General features: G+C 41.1%; 1 protein-coding gene across 1 annotated transcript in view; it reads right to left on the reverse strand.

Moving 5' to 3' along the window:
- Positions 1 to 2,377: 2,377 nt before the first annotated feature.
- LOC105035164 (prolyl 4-hydroxylase 1) overlaps positions 2,378 to 17,620 on the reverse strand; it is a 112,933-nt gene continuing 97,690 nt past the window's right edge. The window contains exons 10-11 of the mRNA XM_010910612.4: positions 3,003 to 3,095; positions 2,378 to 2,833 (exon numbers count right to left, since the gene is read on the reverse strand). Of these exons, the coding sequence (XP_010908914.1) occupies positions 2,726 to 2,833; positions 3,003 to 3,095 (201 nt within the window). The 3' untranslated portion in view covers positions 2,378 to 2,725. The remainder of the gene's footprint in view (positions 2,834 to 3,002; positions 3,096 to 17,620) is intronic.

Here is a 17,620-nt window from a genome sequence, read left to right on the forward strand (position 1 = left end):
TTTTATATGTCTATGATTTATTCTAAAAATTAACAGATGATTTTGTATATTCTCAAGGTGTTGAGAATTTAAGACATACATTATTAGTAGTTAATTTCTAAATGCTCCCGATCGTAGGATCATCATGGAGGACAATGATCGATCCAGTTAGATCGATGCACGAATCACCTCACTTTCAGACAGATGAGTTTTGAGTCTGTAGTGTGGAGATATTAAGATGAGACTGCAGATAATTGTTAGAGAGCAACTTGCACTGAGCATAACTAACATCGAAAATCACTTGGATGACTACTCACTCATCAGTGGTTTGCTCGATGTTGCAGTATTGTGAATGATCCTTTAACCTGCGATGCATTAGCTATTCGTAGTGAGGCTATCGAATTTGATTGCACATAAACTTGGACCCTTTGTCATTTGGGTCCTTACGGTATATGTTGGCTTCAGTGGGTTCAGATTCACTATTAGGAATAGAATGCACCTAGATGAATCTATCGATCTTGATAGAAAATGGAGAAGTCCTATACGATTCATGAGATTGAGTTCAGAAAGTCTTCAACCGAAGCAAGTATGAATACTGAAAAGAAGTTCTACGGAATGCGCAAATGATCTCGAATCGAGCCAATCTAACATATGACTGACATTTTAGTTTGACGAGTTCTCCGTGACCTTTATGAAGTCAAAACTCACGATAGAAAGACTAAATTATACAGTAACTGCATCTAGAGATTCAATACTTTCATTCTACTAGATTACCACTATATACTATTAGGTATCACTGGTAGATTGAGAGACTCATCGAGCGTTATCTTGATGATCGATGATCCTCGAAGGACAAAGTTGAAATTGTTCCAACCCATCGAAAAGAGTTTCGATGATATTGTGATGGAGATCACAGTATATCTTACTACCAGACAGAATAAAATCTATGGGGTCACACAAAAAAAGATTTTCATCTGATCAGATAGTTGACCAATAATTATGAATCATTAAAGGATATAATCATCAATATGATTAATGATTAACCTTATGCAAAAATTGTAATGAAGTAATTCGCTAAGAGTTAGTAAATTATAGAAAGATTAATTAATAATTAGATTACTAATTGACTCAATTTGATGGAGCAATGAGGTTCGAATCAAATCTAATTAAATAGAATTCAATTTGACTTGAATTGGATTTAGCACGATTGTAAGAGAGATTAATTTCTAATTTGATCAGAACTTGAACTCAATTAATTTCTAATTGGATTAAAATTTAATTGAAAAAATTAGATGCCAATTGGATTAGATTCATTTATTTAAATTGGTTCTAACCAAATAGAATTTCAATTGGATCAAATAGAATCAGCAAGAGTCCAAATCATATTGGACTCCTTCCCTTGCACCACCCTTCTCCATGCCGCATATATTCTCAATGCTGATTTATTTTTTGCATGAGTTTTTCCATGCCAATCTGAAGTGTTGTCGCCCCCACTATTCCATGTCTAGATTTGGTTTAAATCTGATTTGAGTTTGAATTCAAAATTATTTTAAATTCAACTTAAAACATGATAAATCTTAATCCCTTGTTTTGATAGAGTTTGGTTTCATCCAAACTCTATTGGATGCCTACCATAAAAGGACCCTCCATTTGGCATTGAAACTAATCTAAAATCACTGTGTGCATTATTTCTTAGCGTGAAACAACTTAGGGCATGGGTTCAAGGGGTGGGCAGCATCCGTCTTGGCGTGAGGAAAGGTCTAAGGTTTCTAGATCTAGGCACTGATTTTGGGAAGAGAGAAATGAGAAAAAATTGTTTCTCATCTTCACCTTCTTCCTCCAACTCTTCTTCCTCCTAAAAGGCCTTCTTCTTTGGAGTTCGAGAGATCTAAAAAAGATCAATCAGCCATCAAGAGTAAATCTCTGCAAAAAAAACTAACACCTTCGAAGATTGTCGGATCTCTGATGAGATCGAAGCTTCATGTGAATACCTATGGAAGCCGGACATCTATGCGACTAGAAGAACCTTCAAATCTACGATCATCAACTATCAACTACGATGTAGATCAACCCATGCTTAGATATTGAGATCTAATCTCAATTTCATCATAGATGTGATCTACAGCATAGATACGATCTATGATTTTAAATTTCAGATTATGCATACTTTATTATGTCATATGATCCGTGCTTAGATAGTTTTCAGATCTGATCTGACACACGTTAGATTAAAAAATTTAATCTAAATATGTTCTGCTACGTGTTTGATCAAAAAGTTTTTGAATTACATGCAAGAAACAATCAATTTCTAACATAGAGAAGCCAGATCAAGTAGAATATTAAAAACATTTCAGATTACCAACAGGTTTAAATGCACAAGCATCTATCCTTATCCAAATTGAGAGGAAATTTCCTTTAAAGTTACTGGTTTACTCACGTGATACAAGGGCAGTAGAATTGAAAATTTCCAATCCAACATTGGTGATACATGCATCCTTTTTCTGCATACTTTCAATATCCAGTTACCTTGGTGAGATATCCAAGCTAACTACCACAAGCTCTTTAAACCACTTCATGTAACCAAAGATCTTTCTGAATGCAAATTCTCTGTACTGCAAAAGGTTCTTGCTATATTTAGTATGGTCTTACAACAAAAGAGAGGTATACGTGTCACCATAATATTGACCAGTTTTTATATCTAGTCTATTATGTGCAAGAAAATTGGAAGTTGTATGGGAGAAAATTATCAATAGCTAGTTCTTTGCCTCATCCATTTTGTAGCTGACCACTTCTCTCCTTTCAAAACTGCACATCCTCCATGAATACTATTTGGATCGGACTCTCCATTTAGACCCTGAAAAGAGCAATAACCAACCTTGTGTAATGGTAACAAAGAACTATAAACACAATCCACTCTTCTAAAGCCTATTAAATAGTAATGAAAAAGAAATCCATTCACTTGGGAAGAAGCAAAAACTTCATTGAAGCATATGGACAGCATTAGCATAGGATAGAAGACAAACCATGCTCCAAAAGAGAACCGCATCTCCTTTAACAGGTTTGACACACAACCCCTTCATCATCTTTCCTCCACAATTGCATTCACCATTTCCTGCCTGGTTATGAAGGACAATGAACAGATCAATTAGCAAAGTGGGTAGAAGAGGAAAATTATGATAAGCCATATCTCAAGCTACCAGTATTGATTAAAAAGGCTCAAGCATCAAGTGTTTACTATAAATTCACCATAAAAGCATTTGTACAATTTTTTTTAGTCTCTTATCATAAACGATACCATAATCAAGATGAACCCGAGGATAAGAATTAGTGTTTAAACATTTTTAAAGCCAAAACTAAGATCAATAATAAGGATAGCCAAGAAGCAAACATATTTCTTTCTAGAAACCAGAAACACTATAATACTGAACATTAGTGAACCGTAATTCCATCACTTCTATTTAGTAAGACATTAAAATAAAATTTTACATTTAGCATCCTTGTATGTTCATATAAGAAGTTATGTTTTCTGAAGTCTGGATGGCTGGAGTTAACATGGGTCTAACTAGATTGGTTGGGATTGCCACATTTAGGTCTATTTTGATCTAATTAGGTTTACCCAAGGAGGGTAAAGTTAAACTGGACTGAACTAGCCTATGCTAGCTAGATTGAATTGGATCAAGTTGAATCATATTGGGTTAGGTCAAGTCTAGATGGGGCTCACTTAAATACAGCTACAAATCCCTGGAAGTACAACTTTAGCACCCAAGAGGCCAAAACCAAAATGTGATTTTTGGTTTTACGAGGATCTTAATGTCACGACCCAAATCCGGAATATAACATAGCCATGCCATCAAAGGATGCAACCCTCGGTAACACAAAGCCTATCAATCATAATCAACTGAAATCCAACATAAATAAAATATAATAAGAGGTTCTATTCTATAATTCATCAAATAATTAAACCAATATTGATTTAGAGCATGTAAATCCAATATCAAATATCAAAATTCATATCTCAAAACTCATCAATAAATAACTACAAGTCCATGATCATCAAATAACTAAATTTTAACTATAAAATTTTCAAACTTACTATGCAAATCTCCAAGCCTAAATCCTTTACGATCCTAACCTTATTCCTCGATAAAAAAAAATAAAAAAAAAATATGAGCTATACTAGCTCAATAAGTAGAATCTATACTTAACGGATCAAGCATAAATTTTTTCATAATAATACAACAGTTAGAAAATAACAGATATTATAAAAATTAAGCACTACATAAAGCATATAATAAAATAAGTCATAAAGATAATCATGCATGCATAAATTTATGAACATTTCGGAAACATGATTCATAAATCATTCTTGTCAGATGTTGGGAGAAATTTTGCATGGATCGATGATATGAAGAAGCCCAAGGCCCAAGATGTCCAAGCTTGAAAAGCCTGCCTGCTAAGCCCTTGCCGACCTATTGCCGGCCATAACCTTCGTCGCTTTGTCACCGACTAGTCCTCGACAACTGTCCCGTCGGCGCTCCGCAGCCTAGGCAGATGAAGACCCACCAAATGGCACTCGATAACCCTCACTCCGGACCGTCGATATTTTCTCGCTGGCCTATCTCTATAGGCTAGGATGAAGAGTCATTGATGCGCTCGAATGATTAGCTCAATCTGATCGGATAACAGTCTTCAATCGATCACATCCGACCGATCAGCCTTCCACTGCCGAACGGGCCTCCAGCTCTTGACTTCCCCATCTGAGGGCGGCACAGAGCATCCGACTTCTAATCATGACCCTCCAATCTTCGACTCGCCAATATCAATTTGACACACCAGCTCAAAATTCAATGCCTGTTAGACGACAGCTATATTACAAAATGGATAGAGCAATCACAACCACCATATCCCACGAGTCCCGAATGATAATTCTACCACTACATGTAAATTGCATCCCAATCGAACAAGATCGTGCCAACCGACTTACCAACAGAAACTCCTGCCTCCATCCATAAAAGGAGACCCAAAGGAGACTCTGAAAAAGGTACGTTATTACTCTATCTCTCATACTCCATCTGTTGAATGACAATTCTGACTGAGCGTCAGAGGATCCCCGTCAGAGCAACCTCTGGTTCGAACTTTTGTATAGGTCACGCTCCTAGGAGACCCATCTCGCCATCCGCTCCAGCATCCCAACGCTGTATGAAATCTTGCACCAACAAATTGGCACTAAAGGAAGAGTCAGTCCTTATTCGAAGGAGCGTAGATCAAGAGCAATACAACAATGCCGTCTAAAAAAGCTTCATCCCGTCGTACCAACACCACCGCCCCTCGATCGTTGGAGAGCCAGACTAACAACCGAGTGCAGCCACCGTTGGCAGAAACTCCTCGGCCTCAGCCTGTAGTGGTGACGGCATATCAATTCAACCTGCTCTTTCAGCAAGTTCAAAATATGACGACCGCTGTTCAAATGATCCGGGCCGCTCTTGTACTTCCACCGACGGCACCGTAGCCTCCGATCTAGACATGACTCAACCCCTGATCGACGATCTCCCCAACACTCTAAGGCCTGCATCGCCCGAGATGCTGTACTCGAGCGACGGCTTCGAAAGATTGATCAACAGATTAAGGCGATCTGCAATACTTCCTCGGCACCTTATAATGAGTTCAATAATGACCCGTCTTTTAATTTGAAGATTATGTAGGAGTCACTCCCTCGACACTTCAAGACAATTGAAAAACGGCAGACCCCATCGATCACCTCGAGAGCTTCAAGACAGTGATGTTCCTCCATGGAGCCACCAATGCCATCCTTTGTCAAGCTTTTTTCTCTACTCTAAAAGGGATGGCTCGACATTGATATTCTAATCTGAAGCCAGCCTCAGTCCATTATTTTGAGCAGCTTAGTTGATCCTTCATCGGCCATTTTGTCAGTAGTCAATGCTAACATAAGCGGTCTGAGTACCTTCATGTCAAGTAGAAGGATGAGTTGATTCGGTCTTTTGTTAGCCATTTTAACACGACCACTCTTGAGGTTCGTGACTTGGATCAATCAATCGTGATGTTCACAATGATGAGTGGACTTCTGAAGAATGACCTCAAGAGGTCATTGGTGAAGACCTATCTTCGGGACTTCCCCGACATACTAGTCCGGATGGAGAAATACATCCGCATGGATGAGGTCTTTGCCAAGGATGAAGCCCCCACTAGTTCCATCATGGGAGAAAAGCAGAATAAGGAGCAGTCACCAAGATGAGAGAGAATCCGACAACACTCCAGGTCCCCATCTCGGAAGCAAAGGAATGGAATACCCCTCGAAACCATCGACCCAGGAGCCCACAAAGAAAGGATCGACGTGCCTCACCACCAAGGAGGTATAATAATTATACCCCACTAAATGCTCCAAAGACTCGGATACTAATGGAGATCAGAAGGCAGCTCCCGGAGGTGAAGAAGCTACAGACACCCCCTACTCAAAGGATCCTAATAAGTACTGCTTGTACCGCTGAGACCATAGTCATAATACGAAGGAGTGTATTCAACTCCAGGATGAGATCGAGGATTTTATCAGATGCGACTGTCTCGATTGGTTTATCCAATGGAGGGAGCAGCGAGAAGACCAACGGATATCTCCTCAGCTAGCAGAGCAACCACAACGGGCTGAGCCGCAGGAAGATCGACCCCAAGTCAGCATAATAAACACCATTACTAGAGGACATCGAGTGAAGGGCTCGACGGAGATGAAAAAGTGGCGAAAAGATGGAGAACTAAAGAGCCTATATCTTTTATCGAGAATGATGCTCAAAACATTCAATTCCTGCATAACGATGCGGAGATTGTAACTCCAAATATTGAAAACTATGTACGTCATGTCTTTATTGATAATGGAAGCTCTGTTGACATCTTATTTTATGATACCTTCTTAAATATGAGAATACCTGCTAATCGGCTGGGGAAGATAGACTCCCCACTTGTTGGATTTATCAAGGATGCCATCCCCATAGGAGTCATCATGCTATTTGTGAAAACTAACCGAATCCCTCTCCAATCCATCACCCAAGTTGATTTTCTGATCGTCCGAATGCCCTCAACTTATAATGCTATCCTCGATCGACCCGACTTGAATGTACTCCAAGCCATTGTGTCCACATACCACCTGTAGATGAAATTTCCAACAATACGTGGAGTCGGAGAGGTCCGTGGAGATCAAGACTTGGCACGTCACTGCTATAATATCGCTCTTCAAGGAGCCAAGGCTGCCAAACCGTACTCAGTTGAAGGGTTGGACACCCGCGATGAGCTAGCCGAGCAGGGAGAACCAATCGAGGACCTCATCTCAATCTCCTTGGTAGATGGAAACTAAGAGCACACAGTCCAAATCGGGTCAAATCTGGATCAAGTAACAAAGGACTAGATGACCTTTTTGCAGAAAAACACGGACGTCTTCACCTAGACGCCAGCGGATATGTTGAAAATTGATCCCTCGATAATGGTGCACCGACTGAATGTGAGCCGAATCACCGCTCCTTCAAGCAAAAGAAGCAGAGTTTCATGCCTGAACGGTAGAAAGCGATAGCCGAAGAGGTAGACAAATTACTCCAGATAGGCTTCATCAAAGAAACAACTTATCCAGAGTGGATTGTGAATGCGGTCATGGTAAAGAAAGCGAACGAAAAATGACGAATCTGTATCGACTTCATCGATTTGAACAAAATCTATCTAAAGGACAGCTACTCCATGCTGAGGATTGATCAACTGGTCGACGCCACATCAAGCCATAACCTCCTATCATTCATGGATACCTTCTCCGATTATAACCAATCCGGATGGTGTCTGAAGTTGAGGAGAAAATAGCTTTTATTATTGACCAAGATATTTTTGTTATACGGTCATGCCCTTTGGTCTAAAAAATATAGGTGCAACTTATTAGCACCTCGTAAATAAAGTGTTCAAAGATCAAATCAAACAAAATATGAAGATATACGTAAACGATATGCTCATCAAAAATAAGTCTGCGAGGACCCATATTGATAACCTCGAAGAAACCTTCGCTATTCTATAAAAGTACAAGATGAAGCTGAACCTAGCTGAGTATGCCTTCAGAGTGACTTCAGAGAAATTCCTAGGCTTTATGATCTTCAACCGAGAAATAGAGATCAATCTAATGAAGATCAGGACCGTGCAAGAGATGGCTCCTCCAAGGAGAATCAAAGAGGTACAGTGCCTCATAGGAAAGATCTCCGCTCTGAACCGACTCATCTCGAGATCGACTGAATGATGCCTGCCTTTCTTCTAAATTCTGAAGCAGCGAAAGAACTTCCAGTGGACCAAAGAGTGCTAGAAAGCCTTTATAGATCTCAAGGACTACCTTGATTCCGCCTCACTGCTCAGCAAGCTTGATCCTGACGAAGAATTATTCTTATACCTTGCGGTTTCGCCCGCCACAATAAGTAGAGTGCTAGTCCAAGAACGAAGTAAAATTCAAAAACCAATCTACTACATCAGTCGAATCCTGAGGGATGCAGAGACCCGATATTCAAAGCTGGAGAAATTGGCTTACACTCTCCTTATTGCAATTCGAAAGCTCGGACCTTACTTCCAAGCTCACACTATCATTCATCTGACGGACCAATCTATAAAGAACATCCATCAACCAGACACATTAAGACGTATCGCAAAATGGGCAATTGAGCTTTCTAAGTTTGACATTCAGTTCCGACCTCGACCATCCATTAAAACTCAAATCTTGACTAACTTCGTGACTGAATGCACCATTCCGGATGAGCCAAGTGAGTAGAAAGAAGCCGAGCCCCATGTGCCGATAGATGAAGGCCCTTCAGAAGCTAATACCGATTTCTGGATGATGTATGTGGATAGCTCATCCAACTCTACAGGATCCAGAGCAGGATTGATCCTCTCAGATTCGGAGAGGACAATAGTTGAGTATGCCTTGCGCTTCGAGTTTTCTGCAACAAATAATGAAACCGAATATGAAGCTTTAGCCGCAGGGCTCCGAATAGCCAAAGAGTTGGGCATACGAGACCTGAAGGCGTGCAGCGACTCCCAACTAGTCGTCGGACACATTCACGACAATTATCAGGCCCATAGAGAGAACATGATAAAATATCTCAAAAAGATTAAAGACCTGACGTCCATATTGAACAAATTCGAAATCCAGCAGATATCCAGATCAAAGAATTCTCGTATTGACTTTTGTCTAAGCTAGCAATGTTGACACCATCCAAGTTATCTAAAAAGACTTTCTTCAAAGTAATAGGCAAATCGAGCATTGAGGGACTGACAACCATGATGTAAATCGACGAGGAACCCTCCTGGATTGATCCACTAGTCAATTATCTTAAAGACGGGATGCTATCTATGGACTGAAAGGAAGATCGAAAGATAAAATATCAATCGTCCAAATATCTCCTTCATAAAGGGAAGTTCTATAAGACATTCTATTCACTGTCTCTTCTCAAATGCCTACGACCATTTGAAACCGACTATGCATTGAGAGAGATGCATGAAGGCATTTGTGGAAGTCATATCGAAAAGAGAGCACTAGCCTACAAGCTTCTTCGGTAGGGTTATTATTGACTGACTATACAAAGGGACTTCAAGAACTGTATTATGCGGTGTGATAAGTGCCAGAGAAATTCAATCATACAACGACTGGCCGCCATGCCGATCACCCCCATTTGCACATCTTGACCCTTTGCATAATGGAGAATGGACATTCTCGGCCTTTTTCGCTAGCCCCAGATCAACGAAAGTTTCTACTTGTCGTTGTAGACTACTTCACCAAATGGATAAAGACCGAACCGCTGGCCCACATCATAGAAGCAAGAATGATAGATTTTGTCTGAAAATCAATTATATGCCAGTTTGGCCTACCTCGAATGCTAATCACCGACAACAAGTGTCAATTCACTTAAGCCAAGTTTGAAGGGTTATGTGAAGAGCATGGGATCTCACACTATCTTATTTCCGTAACTCACCCTCAAGCGAATGGAGAAGTCGAAGTAACAAATCGGACCATTTTACAAGATCTAAAGATAAGATTGGACAGAGCCAAAGAATCTTGGGCCGATGAACTTCACCATGTACTTTAGACATATCGGACAATATCGAGAGCTACGACAGAAGAAACTCCTTTTAGCCTGACCTTTGGGATGGAAGTAGTGATCCCTATCAAGATTGGGGCCTCATCAGCATGAGTTGAGAACTACGACGAGCAGACCAACTCAGAAAGGCTACGCACATATCTAAACCTGCTTAAGAAAATTCGAGAAAGTGCTAATATTCGAATAACGGCTTATCAACACAAGGTTGCTCGGTACTTCAACTCTAAGGTTCGAAATAAAGTCTTTAGAGTTGGCAACTTAGTTTTATGCAGAGCAAAAGTTTCTCAACCTGACGAACATGGCAAACCAGCTCTGAACTGGGAGGATCCATATCAAATGGATGAAATCATTAAGCCAAAAACTTACCGACTGAAGCAATTAGATGGAACTCCACTCCCCAGACTATAGAACCCAAAGAATCTTCGAGTGTACTACCAGTAATCAATCATACAACACTCCTTAATAAGATTCTTATTCTTTAAAAATTATGATTTCTTGCCTGCTCATCAACTCACAACCCCTAAAGACTGAAAAAGCCTTGAGTCTTTGATCGGTTTTAAACAAAACGGCCTTAGATCGATCTTACGGAAGAATAATTATCGATCGACAATTTCACACACGGACAATATGCAAGGAGGTATAAATTTATCTTTTATTATTGCTAAGAGGTTTTTATAAAAATGATGCTTTAAGCACTGCCAAAAAAAAAGAAAAAAAAAAGAGAAGAAAAAAGGGATGAGGAGTTCATTCCTCATCCGAGAGGGCCCCTAATTACTCATCACTGTTGCCTGGGAGGAGGTCGCTGAGGTCCAATTACAGCACCATCCGCTCTAGATGGGCCTTATAGTCCTCGAACCCGTGAACAAAGGTGGAGGTGGTGATTTCTCGAATACCGTCGAGGCCCTGAACTCCTCGATACAGCACTCGCGAACTACATAAGGGTTCCTCACTGTGGAGAAAGGTACTTTCACCCCTGACAAACAACGGCAGCATCTTCCCGGGCTCCACGGAGGAAGCAAAAGCTTGGCTCGACTAAGGGGCAGACGGCATGCCAGAGGAGGTAGACTAGCCTAGCCCTTCTTTCTTCACCCTTTTGGACGAAAGAGCCTTATTGAAGGTGGCCCTCCTCTCCTTGACTACTTCCTTGATGGATTTCTTATAGGGCATCATGGTGGCAGAAGGGATAGAAAATTTTCGTAAGTACTACAAGAGAAAAGATAGAAGGTGAAGCTTTCGCTAGCCATCAATCTCCTTTTTATAGGTGCGAGCGCCTCCGTTAATCTCCAATCACCAGCTTCAATGGTACGACTATTTCTTAGATCGTAAATGATATAACTTTTCAACCTCAAAAGCTAACCTGAATGATGCTTCGCAAACCAGTACACCGCTACACGATGCGTACCCACATGCTTGAAGCATTCTCCCAAAGTTTATTCCATTGAAAAAAATAGCAACCATCATTCCCCACAACCATCTCCCAATCATATCATATTCGTCTTAATTGCGCTAGGATTTACGAAACATCAAAACACCACCACAGTTAATGCATGGAGCGTTTGATATGAAAAGCACCAAAGATTTCTCGTCAAGAATGTGAAGCCTCCCAAACAAGGAAGTCCAACGACGACGCCAGCTAGCATTGCAGAGCAAAAAAAAATGCAATATAAAATAAATGGTTTTTATTGTATTTACAATTTTTTTTGTGATTACAGAAACGTTGTCACCCTGGATGGACGACGATAGAAATCGTTATATTAGATCACGACTAGTCCCGAGCTCCAAAACTTCATCAGAAACCTCTTCGCGGATCTCTACACCATCAAAATCGAGCTCGCAAATCTTCACACCGCGAGACCTCCGAAAGGTGGAAGGCTCAATGTTGCCTTCAGACGAGAAGCTGGAAAGATCAAGTCCTAAGAACACCATCCTAATCCGATTCCTGCACATCCAAAAGCCAACCATGTAGTCCACGTCGAACATACGTCGAACTATGTCATCCAAAGATGTGGGGTCAACTGGCCCTTATCCGACCAAGCTCTGGGATCTTGTGACCACTGGCCAACTTTCCCTCAGCCTATATTTGGCAGCCGTGGTTTTATTCCCCAAGCACTTAAGTTTAGAGATCTTTTCTCGGACAATACGAAACTCTTTCTGGAGCTACGCCACCTGATCGGTGAAACACCGCCTAGCTTCTTTAGCGGCAGCCTCTTACAACTCCAGTGCCAAGATCTTCCTCTGAGCCGAGCGGAGCTGGTTGCGAAAGCGGACTTGTTTGGCAGCACTGCCCCAAGTGGCTTCCTCGGCAAGTCTCAACAACCTCACGGATTCAACAGTCAGTCGAGCTTTCTCTGTGGAATACGTCTTATCATTCTGATGAATGACCGACCTTAATCGTGTGATTTCCGCCAAATCCTCGCCAAATGCCTTCTTGGTCTTCAACAGCTCCTTCCGGGCAACGGCTTTTCTATTTTACTCCTTTTCCAAATCACTTATGCAGAACCTAATCCGTATAGTAGAAGCTACCAGTAAAGACTCAGCAGTAGGAATTGAAGGGATATGGCCACCAAGGACATGCTGACATGACTGAACAAACATACGAAGAACAACATAAAATTTAGAAAGGAGTAAAATTTTGTTCTATTGATAAAAACTTTTTACAGAAACAAAAAGAAAAAAAAAGTATAAGACATCTCATCTTCCAATCTCGTCTTGAAAATCGGGAGAGCTTGGTGCAGCTCCTAATGGATCCTAGGGCACTTCAGTTGAAAGAGTCATCCTCAAAATTGAAATATCGATGATGAGCGATGAGGAGACCTCTACCACCACCCTTTCGCTCTCGGGCAATCCTTTGACGATCGTGGACTCAAGAAGAATGGGCTCCCCCTCAGCTTCCTCTTCTCCCTCATCCTCATCTAAGAAGAAGAGATCAACCTTAGGGAGCCGAGCAGCAATTCAACAGCGGCAATTCTCATATCCAGTCTCGTGCCCCACATTAAAGGCCTCCTGACTGAACACAATCTTGGCGTCATGAAATTCCTCCGACACCTTAAAGCTCTTAACTGCCAAGCCTTCTACCGCATGAAATCTGCTTAAGCCTTGAAAGTCTCCACTACTAATCGATGGGCCTCGATAATTCGCCCCTCGACCTCCTGCTTGACATCGACAATCCGATCCTTGGCCCTTTTCTCAATCTCTACGATTTTGGTAGTGGCCTCTTGTAGCTTCTCCTTCCAAACAAGATCAGCATTAGCCTTATTCAGTGCCTCTTGCAAGCGCCAACCTCCCCCCTGACTGCCTCCATTTGCGCACACACCTCTACAGCGGCAAACTCAGCCTGTTGGTGCAGATCCCTCATCATCCCTACTTTGCGTGCACAGTTCAGAAAGATGACCAAAAAATGGAGCATCTACACAAAGGCCATGTCAAAGAAGTAGAAGAAGAGGGAAAGAGATGAAGAGAAGAAAAGGAATAAAAGAATAAGAAAAATAGCAAGCAAAGCACCTGATGTAGGTAGTCACATAATATTACTGCAGGTCTTCAAATTCCATGCTATTAATCCCCCTCAGGTCCATGGGAAGGATTGTTCTCTCAATCAGCTCTCTAACGACCTTCCAATCATCGAAAGTCGCATCCTTAGGGATTGAAGAAAGATGAGTATTCAGATCAACCTGATCTTCTAGGGGAGACAGTCTACTTGGGCTAGCTACTGGAGAAGGCCGAACCCCATCTCTACGTGGGAATGCAGGAGGGGTCGGAGTATGAACCACAGATGGCTGAGATGCTTGCACCTGAGCAGTAGGGATGGGGGCCGCAGCCGACGAAGATGGGCCGAGGAGGCGGGGGTCACTACCACAACGGTGGCCTCGACCGTTGAGGCCCGCTCGATCAAAGCTTCTTTTCGACCGACTGTGGTGACCTTTAGATTTTTGGAGGTACCTTCTGATGCGGAAGCCTTCTTCTTTGGAAGGTTCCACTTGATCTTTGCAAGATCGTCGGGCCTCATCTCTATAATTACCAATGCACAGTCAAAGATAGGAAAGAAAAAAAATAAGAAAGAAAGATAACTACACTACTCACCCCTGGGGTCGACTTGACTAAGCCCCACATTATAGAGGGCTTCATCAGACAACAACTCATCGACGGAGGGAACTTTAAAATTCCTAAGGATCTTAAAACGATCTTCTTCCTCGGTCCCTAAGTTTGGAATTTGGAATGCTGAAGCTTCTGGCCGACCCCAGCTCAGTAAGTTTCAATCATCTACTGAGGAGCTCGAAACAAATAGAAACCACTCCTTCCATCCATGAATGGAGGAAGAAGCACCTTTTATCAAAGGAGAGATCTCTCTCTGAAAAAAGTTGTACCATCAATTCTTAGCATAAGGATGCTTCTTGATGGTGAAGAAGGAACGAAAAAGAGAGATAGATGGCCAAATATTGGCCAAAACGCAGATGACCAGGAAACCTACTACAAATCTAAAGGAATTCGAGACAACCACACAGAGGGAAAGGCCATAGGAGTGGAAGATGTCAAGGATGAGAGGAGGAATAGTGAATCTCAAGCCTGCTCAAAGTCCTTCTTCATACACATCGAGCCAACCAGGAGATGGATTATTCATCCGATCACCAACCCTGGGGAGTTCTAAGTCGCACTCCGAGGAGACTCCGTACCAAATTCGTATCCGACTCAAATCATTCGAGCTTAGTATGGAGCCAAAAGCATCAAGCCCAACCTCGCTCCGTTCCTCGATCGGATTTTCAGAATTCACCATCGAAGAAGATCGATCACCCACAGAATCACCAGAATCCACCATTTAAATCAAAGTGGAGAAGCTAAAAAAGCAGCCTAGAAAAAAAAAAGAAGGGAAAAACAAATGGACAAGGAAAGGTGATCAATAAAACCCACTTGAGAATACAGATAGACGATAGAAAAATGAAACAGTAGAAAAATAACTTCAGAAGCACTTTCGAGAGACTACAATGAAGACGAAACTGAAAAAAGACGAACCCGGCACAATAGCAACCCGGACAAAGAAAATAGAAAAAAAGAGGAAGAACGAAAAAGGCTAAAAACAATCGGAGGGCCAGAAAAGACTTTTCCTCTATTTACAATCGAGGGAAGATAATCTCCAGAGATATCGAATCATCTCCTACCAAACAACCTGTAGTACGTGGTGCCTCCCTATTCATTAGCCACAACCACTAGTTGGCCAAATCGATGCCGCCCTCCAAAAGAGATTCCAAATCGACACTCATTTAATTTAGTATGATGGTTTAGTCGTGTCGCTTTACATCCATCCCAAAAGTGCACATCCCATCAACTGAAAAGTCTCTTCATATCTTCAACTTAGGTAGGCAGGCGTACTCTCTTCATCTGATCAAAACTCAAACTCGAGAGTAGGGGATGTGTTAGAAAAAATTTCACACGGACCGATGATATGAAGAAGCCCAAGGCCCAAGATGTCCCCCCGCCTGCTAAGCCGTCACCGACCTATCGTTGGCCATAACCTTCGTCGCTTTATTACCAACTAGTCCTTGACTTCTGTCCCATCGTAGATGAAGACCCACCCCGACTGGCGCTCAATAACCCTCACCCGAGACTGCCGATATTTTCTCACTGGCCGATCCCTATAGGCTAGGCTGAAGAGTTATTAACGCACTCGAATGATTAGCTCAGTCTAACTAGATAACGATCTTCAACCAATCACATCTGACCGACTGGCCTTCCACTATCGAACAGGCCCCCAGCTCTTGACTTTTTCATCTGAGGGTGGCACAGAGCATCCGACTTCTAATCGTGACTGACCAGTCTTCGACTCGTCAATATCAATTTGACACACCAGCTCAAAATTCAAACCTGCTAGACGATAGCTATCACAAAATAGATAAAGCAATCACAACCACTATATCCCGAGAGTCCCAAATGACAGTTCCACCACTACGTGCAAATTGTGCCCCGACCAGATGGAATTGTGCCAACCAACTTACCAATGGAAGCTCCTGCTTCCGTCCATAAAAGGAGACCCTAAAGGGATCCTAAAAAAGATACGTCATTACTCTATCTCTCACGCTCATCCATATGTTCAACAAGAATTCTGACTTAAGCGTCAAAGGATCCCTATAGGAGCAACCTCTGGCCCAAACTTTTGTGTAGATCAGGCCCCCGAGAGACCCATCTCGCCATCTGCTCTAGCGTCCTGGTGCCGTACAGAATCTTACACCAACATCAAGTATTTGTGTCATGTTTTCAAAAGATTGCTTACAAATATTCGTGCTAAGATCGTTATTATATCCATGACAGAACTATATTTCTTAATTGACAGAATTCTTCTTTCATGTGCTTACTTTACACCCGTTGATAGGGCCATGTTTATTGTGGATACTAGCTTCAAGTGTCGACCTTTCTATAAGAATTCATTCATAGCTACACGAGTCTTTGAAATTTTTATTTTTTTTTCTCAAAACATACACATACATAAATGAAAAAATCATAAAATTCATACTTCAAAAACATACTATTTTCATAAAATATATTCATGAAATCAATGATCATAATAAAACATACTTTTTCATATCACATATGCTGATTTTTATTTTATGAAAAATATAATTTCATCAACAAAAGATCATATACATGAAAAATATAAAAATTTAAAAATAAAAAAAGAACGTAAGATCCAGTTACCTTGTTCGCCTTAGATCTTTAGACTTTGTTCGCAGAATCGACTAATCCTATTAAAATATTAAAAATATAATTAATTTTTTATTCGATGAATTCGATAGAATTAAATTATAAGAAAAGACTATTGATCAGATGGTTAGTCCAACAGGCTATCTAGGCATCGAAACAATTCAAGATCTCCGAGCTGAAGATCAAATCTAAGCAATTCGATCAAAAAATTATGGAGTACGGATTAGATCAAGACAAAAATAGATCAACAAAGTTCATCAATAGTGGGTTTCAAAAATATTAGTCATCTGGCATGGGTTTGATATATGATACAAATATCAAAGCAATTTCAGATTTTGTCAGAGTCAACATGGATCCATAGAAAAGAAAGACATGACTCAATATACGATCCATAAGTCTTTTTAGAGAGAGAAAGTAGGTGAAGAGAGAATAAAGAGAGAATCTTCGTATTCTTTAAAAAAAAGAATCTATGATCAAAATAATCAAGGATCATGTCATGATGACTCCATGGGGGTTAACGGTAACCAAATCTATAAATATATGATAAAGATCAGAGTAGGATCGACAAACTACATGGATATTAAAGCGAATCCGGATCTCTTTAAAAAGATCATCTTACGTCCATACTGGGACCCATAGATTAGATAGAGAGAGTAAGAGGGAGTAGAGAGAGAAAGAGAGACAAATGAGAGAGAGTTCTCTTCTTTTTTTTCTTTCTTTGGTCGAACAGGAAGAAATACGGATGGGGGCTGGTGGTTCTTGGCCAGAAGACCAGCAACAGGTGGCAGCAACGGACGGCCGATGGTGACGGGATAGAGAACGGCCGATGGTGA

This window comes from Elaeis guineensis, chromosome 9 (genome assembly GCF_000442705.2).
Source record: "Elaeis guineensis isolate ETL-2024a chromosome 9, EG11, whole genome shotgun sequence".
Lineage (NCBI taxonomy): Eukaryota > Viridiplantae > Streptophyta > Magnoliopsida > Arecales > Arecaceae > Elaeis > Elaeis guineensis.